At 37.1% G+C, this 6,845-nt stretch overlaps 1 protein-coding gene across 1 annotated transcript; it reads right to left on the bottom strand.

Annotated features, from left to right (window-relative positions):
• On the bottom strand, positions 875-4,940 carry LOC107626240. Its single transcript, XM_016329080.2, has 2 exons — positions 4,437-4,940; positions 875-4,283 (listed from the first exon to the last, which is right to left on the bottom strand). The coding sequence occupies exon 2, from the start codon at positions 4,095-4,097 to the stop codon at positions 1,296-1,298; it is 2,802 nt and encodes a 933-aa protein (XP_016184566.1). The 5' UTR covers positions 4,098-4,283; positions 4,437-4,940; the 3' UTR covers positions 875-1,295.

Genomic DNA, 6,845 nt, shown 5'->3' on the forward strand with positions numbered 1-6,845 from the left:
ATAGACGTTCTACATCTGGTTATTGTGTTTTTATTGGTGGAAACTTGATATCTTGGAAGAGTAAGAAGCAAAATGTTGTAGCAAGATCTAGTGCGGAAGCTGAATATAGAGCTATGGCACTTGCCACATGTGAACTTATATGGTTGAAGCAATTAGTTAAGGAACTTAAGTTTTGTGAGCCGAGTAAGATGGAACTGGTGTGCGATAATCAAGCTGCCTTACATATTGCTTCCAACCCTGTGTTTCATGAACGGACCAAGCACATAGAGATTGATTGCCATTTCATAAGGGAGAAGTTGCAAAGTGGGGAAATAGTAACAGCCTTTGTCAACTCCAACGATCAACTTGCAGATATTTTCACCAAAGCTCTCCGGGGTCCTCGGATACAATACATATGTAACAAGCTTGGAGCATATGATTTATATGCTCCAGCTTGAGGGGGAGTGTTGAATATTAGATTAGATCTGTTTTGATATAGTTTCCATCTTTAGATATCTGATTCTGATTGGATCTCCTAGTATTAAGGGATCTGATTCTATCTCCTAGTATTAAGGGATCTGATTCTATCATATCTCCTAGTATTAAGGGATTTTATTTCTGTACCTATGTATATATATATTGACACTGAGAGATGATTCTCTCAAGTGAATTCATCCAAAACACAATCCTTGTCTCACTCCATTCGTTTATTTCAAGTATAACCTATCAGTCAAATTCAATGTTTCAATTCTTATACTTAGCACAAATATAAGCCCAACAAAGAAAGCACCAAAATGGATGATCCGTAACAATAGCATAAAATGTACACTACCCTTTTTACAAAAGTTGAGTATGCAATAGATTAGCACAAATAATGAAATATACGACCAACAAAGAAAGCACCAAAATTGATGATCTGTAACTATAGCATAAAATTAACACTACCCTTTTTACAAAAGTTGAGTATGCAACAGAAGAAAAGTTTTTAAACAATAGAGATTCTACCCATAAAATATTGCTTCAAACAACACCATGGCTCCCCCAATATGTAACAAATCTGATAAGGCCAACTCTACAAGATGATAAAAAAACGGGGACAGAAAAATGAAAAATCTAAGCAACAAGAAACATAAATCAAGAAATCCACCTGCTTGCCTCATCTGACTTTGACGCAGAGATGAATAACTGTCCATTTTGACAGATCATACAAATGATCACATTCATTCTTCCAGCTGCCGCTCCCGGTTGGGATCTTCAAATAAATGATGTTTCAGGTCCAGTTTCAGTTTCCAGAATCTGATAAAGTCACTGCCAACTTATGTCTCATACCCTTCTTCAACAGTTGGAAGACCATCTTCCCTGATAAATGCCGGGTTAAGAAACTTAGCCACAAAAGCCCACAATTTATACACATCTTCAAAGTTGGTTAAAAAGCCCAGTGAAGCTGTCACAACTTCAAGCCTTACAAAGCTGCCTTTTCCATCACGCCGACCATTCTCCATCGGCCTGCAAAGAGTTGTATCTTCAAGATTCAGGGATACCCGCTGCTGTCTTGAGCCATCAAGGATCCTTATATGACTGAGAAAACCAATACCAAGAGAGATCCCTTCATTCTCAGCAAGCTTTTGGACAATCTCTGGATTGATCAGCCCCTTGCTTCTGTCTCTGACATTGAAAGCCACAGCTGCGCCCCTCTCATATTTTATTTTAGGGCCATAGATGTGGACAAGATTCACTTTTTCATCCCCATCAGAAACAGGTAACTTCAGCTGCAATAAGGAGGTCACAAGCCAATTTATCAAAAACCTAAGCCTGGATGTAGTTTTGTTGAGACCAAGCATATTAACATGATCTATATGCCGGCATACTATCTCTGGTTCCCTCCTGCCCCAACCCTCCTCATCACCATATTCTCCATCACTTGTGACGGCCTCTTCATCATCTATGCTAGCTGCAGATATGTCCCCTGGCTCTATGGTCTGGCTTAGGTACTCTTTACGATTATCCTCCATGCTAAATGACACTCTTCTTCCCCTGCTGGTATGTTCATTCTCTTCCAAACCAAAAAACCTGCCACCACCATATCGATTCCCTTCTCTCCTACCCAATAACCTGAATTCACCTTCAGTTTCCCTTCTTATGGCACTTTCTTTAACATCACAACATATTTCAGAGGTAGAGCTGTTCTCTAAGCTTTGATGCTGATTGAGCCAGGATCCTTTCAAAGCAACAGATCCATTTTGAGCTGCTTCACTGGTTCCAGGTTCTTCCAATATTCCATTGGCTTCTAAATGATCTGATGAATTACCATTTCTAGAATAGTGATTAGACTCATCCTGCTCTTCTTCCGGAACTTCTTTGACCCGGTCTAGCTCTTGTGACATTAGGACAGCAGCATCAAATGACAATACATGGCGATCATCATGAAGACCTAGATTTACCTCTCTGTCATCATACATAGGACTTCCATATTTCTTGGATGTTGGTTTTGGAGAATGTTGCTTCTGGGCCTTCCTCCCATTAAACCACATGGATGGTAAGGGAGAAGACATCCTCGGTTTATTTAAATGACCAACACCATCAGACCCGACTGGACTCTGACCCAAATCAATCCAAAATGAATTTTCCGATGACTCATCCTCACTGAAGACAGGACTCTTCATCACCTCCCCAACAGATATGCTTTCAGTCTCTTCAAATATAGTGCTAGTTCCATCTCTTTCTGAGCTGTCTTGATCCATTTCATTCTCAAATACATCTCTGACCTGAGCAGACGTAAACGCACCAGAAAAGGCAGGTAACTGAGAGCCCTGACGAGTTTCAGAAGTCTTATCACCAGCAGCAATGACTTCCTCATCCTCAATACCAGCCAATCCATCCAATCCATCAACTGAATCACCCAAATATATTGGAAATTCAGGAGTAATCTTAACCATTCCAGAGCCAGTACTCCCAGACTGATTCTGGAGGCTTGCCATAACTGATTTCTTGATCAGAAGACATCCAAAGCCTGTTGGATCATACCCAAACACCCTGTAAAAAGATGTAACTATAAAATCTGGCCGGAATAGGGACAACCCAAGTGAATCCATGTCCTTAGGCCCCAATGATCCAGCATCAAGCAAGACATGCCAGTTGTTCTGCTGTGCCAAGGCCATCCACTGGTACGAATACTTAGCACCAGTTACTCTGGACTGAACGGGGAACACAAACAGACCGGTAGCTGAATCCTTCTTCCTCTTCTTTTTGCTGGAAATCTGTTTTCTCAAATCGGTGGAGCAGAGTTTGAGGGTTGGCCATTTAAACCATGCACTACATACTTTGGCACCTTTCTCCCTGGCACACTGAGCCATCCAAGCAACCGACTGGCTCTCATGGTCGAACATGGTCAACAATTTCTTGTTTGTATGGAAAGGGTATGATTCAGCCAGCAATTTAAAAGCTGACCCTCTACTAACAGTAAAAACGAGGCCATATTCATTCTCAGGAATATTCAGATAATCCATGATTCTAACCTTTATATCATGTTCAACTGTTCCTTTGTCAGCACCACCATAAAGTGCATGGTTACTCAAATTTGCAGTTATCTCAGACAGGCTAAATGTAGAAGAGTCCCAGTAGTGAATAGTCTGAACAAAAGAGAACAGACCAAAGCCACAGTAATCAAGGCACACCTTAGGTGCCAAATGTGAATACTCATCAGACCTCAACTGATCAACTTTCTCTGACGACGAGTACTTGGGGTACATAGTGAGGAACTTCGAAAATGCTTCTTGTAAGGTGGGAATTTCCTCCTCGGACTCATAAGTGCGATCAGTGGCAAGGGCAGTGGCACGAAGGAACTCCCGCTGGGCGTGCAGCCTGGCGAGGGATCGGGATCTCCCAAAGCTTTCATCCTGGTTAGCAACAGTCTCTGGCTCTATGTCTTGAGATTTGAAGAGTGAACCATCTTCAGAAGCTTCTTCAAGAGCTTCCCTAAGCTTGTTCTCTTGCAGCTTCCGAAGCATTGATGGGTTCCTCCTTATCTCGACCACGGAATCGTCATCTTTCCTCCTGCCCTTCTTGTCCAAGAGCAGAGAAGCACAGTGGGAAATGGGCTTCCATAGTGAGAGATGCATGATACCTTCCACTGCTCTCAAAAATCAATTTCAGATGAGAGAACCAGGAAGCTTGAATTGAGTCACTTGAACGAACACAACACAGACAAGAAGTAAAGTTTCAGCCCATCAACCTGTAACAAATTGAGCTAAAACTCCCTAATTCCACGAAGACCACAACCCTGCATTTCCCCAACGATCGAAATCCTGAAAGATGTGATTTTTGAGAGAATGAACAAACAACTCAGCTCACCATTTCCGGTGAAAAAACACCAATCACCAAGAAGAAGAAAAATGAAAAAAAAAGGGGAAAAAAAGGGGGAAAAAGGAAAGTAATAAAGAAAAAACAGTTCATTTTACCTGGAATAGGTTTCAATACCCAACTTCTTACAAAAGGAAAGTATGATGCCGAAGATGGAGAGAGAAAAAGTCAAAAGCTCATAACCCTCAAACCCTAGAAATCCAGATCCCAAACCTTTGCAGAGCAACTCTCACATATACAAGAGAAGAAACTCTCCCCAACCAAAAAATAATGAGAAATGGGTTTGGAGAAGAATCCTAGGACAAGTAACAGTAACTATAGAGCTTCAATTAGGAGGGAGAGGCACTCCACAAGGAACTCTCTCTCTCTCTCTCTCTCTCTCTGTAATTTCAGAGCAGCATAATTAAAGCAAAGCGCCTCAAAACATGAAATGCTCTTTCACTAAAGAGAAGTAAATACAAAACATACCGGTATGATAATTGATAAGTAGGTTCGTATCTTCCACAGTAGGATTTTCTTCTCTAAATTGAAATTGAAATCCAAAAGGCGAAGGAAACAGCAAAGAAAATAAATAAAAAAGAAAAAAGATGACAAAAGTAAGAAGGAAATTTGTATAATTTGTCAAAAATTTTAAAAGAGTAAAATGACTATTAAATTCTTGAAGATTTTGACCTAAAATTAATTAGTTCTTAAAAGAAAAAAAAAGTATCAATTAGATCTTTTGTAATAATAAACAGTAAAAATGTATCTTTTAATAGATTGTACGAAATAAAATAGAGTTACTAATATAACTAGTTATCTATAATAGTGCGTGTCTCATTGCTGTCACATAAGTATAGAAACAATGTAGTTTTAAATAATGAAACATTCATTATACTTTAAGTTTCCATATAATCTTTATCAATTTCTCTCTATTTATAATGAATCCTCCTAAAATAGATGAAGTTTTGCTCCAATATATATATGTTTGGCAAAAAATATGCATAAAACACATAAAACTTTAAAAAGTCAATAATACTTTCATCATCTACTTTCACCACTATTACTATTATTCATATTTTTTCATTAACCATTATAGTAATTTTTTTCTTCCATCTCCATTCATAATAAAAAAAATTATCTAGATAACAAAATTTTTAATAATTTCAACAAATTTAATACATATTTTTCTAACTAAACAGCAACTAATTAATTGATATGCTTCACATTCTAAATCTCTTGTGTTAATTTTAAGTTTTTGAAATTACGATGAACGAACTGAAATATAGCAATTTTATAATTGAAAAATTAAAAAATTATTTGGAGGATGAGATATTTTAAAGCATAGATTTAAACTATAATTTTAAAAAAAAGCATAGATTGATAATAAAAAACGAAAAAAATAGAACTTTATTTTAAAAAAAAATCTAGAAAGCGACAAAACAAATTAAAGAGAGGTTGAGGAGGAAGAAGAAAAAGGAATATGACGATGGGGTGAATGTGGAGATGTAACTTCAAAATCAAAAGGTGATACATTAGCAAAGACACTTCAGCGTCTTTGACAACGGAAGAGTTTGGTTGGTGATGGAGAGAGAAGGGATAGAAGTTGGAAAGAGGAGGAGAAGGCAAGAGAGGGGGTCTGGAGATGGAAGAGAAGAAGAGGAGAGGACAAAAGTAAAAAATATAAAAATAGAGTAAGAATAAAACTGTAAAAAAAATAGTGTTTTAGTACCTATTTGTGTGTCTCAACTTATTAGAGATACACAGAATATATGTAATTTGTATCAGCGTGTCTTTTAAAATTTTGTTGCAACAATCAAACAGAAAATGTGTATCACTGTGTTTCTATCTTCAGAGACTCACCGTGTCTCTGTCTTCAGAGACAGGACAGAACATAACACTGAGACAGAGACAATAGGACGGAGACACTAAAAATTAGGGGTGTTCAAATCTAAACCGATCTAAATTAAACCGCTCATCCAATCCAATCCAAACCGAAAACCGATTAAAAGCGCACTAATTCGGATTTAATTGGATTCTATTTTTTGCAAACCGCTGGATTGGATCGGATTTCGGATCTATTTTTCATAACCGATCCAATCCAATCCAAACTGCACAATGTGCTATAATATTATTATTTTATTATTATATTTACAATTATATTTATAACATGTTCAATTTGTTATACATTTTTCTATTATTCATGTATTATTATTATTTAATAAATATTTTATGTTTAAAATATTATTTATTTATTTATTTTAACTAACCTATAATTTTATTTCTATTGTTATGTTATCGTTGGCTTTTTAAGATATGTTAAGACTTGTTATGTCATTGTTAATTATTTAAAATTTGATGTTAAGACTTGTTATATGTATTTAATTTTTTTATTTAAAAAACCGCAAATCTAAACTGATCCAAACTGCTTGTAATCGGATCGGATCGGATTTTCAAAATAAGTTCATCCAATCCAAACCGCACCGCACATAAATTAAGCGTTCGGATCGGATGACTTTTTCTCTTAA

This window comes from Arachis ipaensis, chromosome B01 (genome assembly GCF_000816755.2).
Source record: "Arachis ipaensis cultivar K30076 chromosome B01, Araip1.1, whole genome shotgun sequence".
Taxonomy (NCBI): Eukaryota; Viridiplantae; Streptophyta; class Magnoliopsida; order Fabales; family Fabaceae; genus Arachis; species Arachis ipaensis.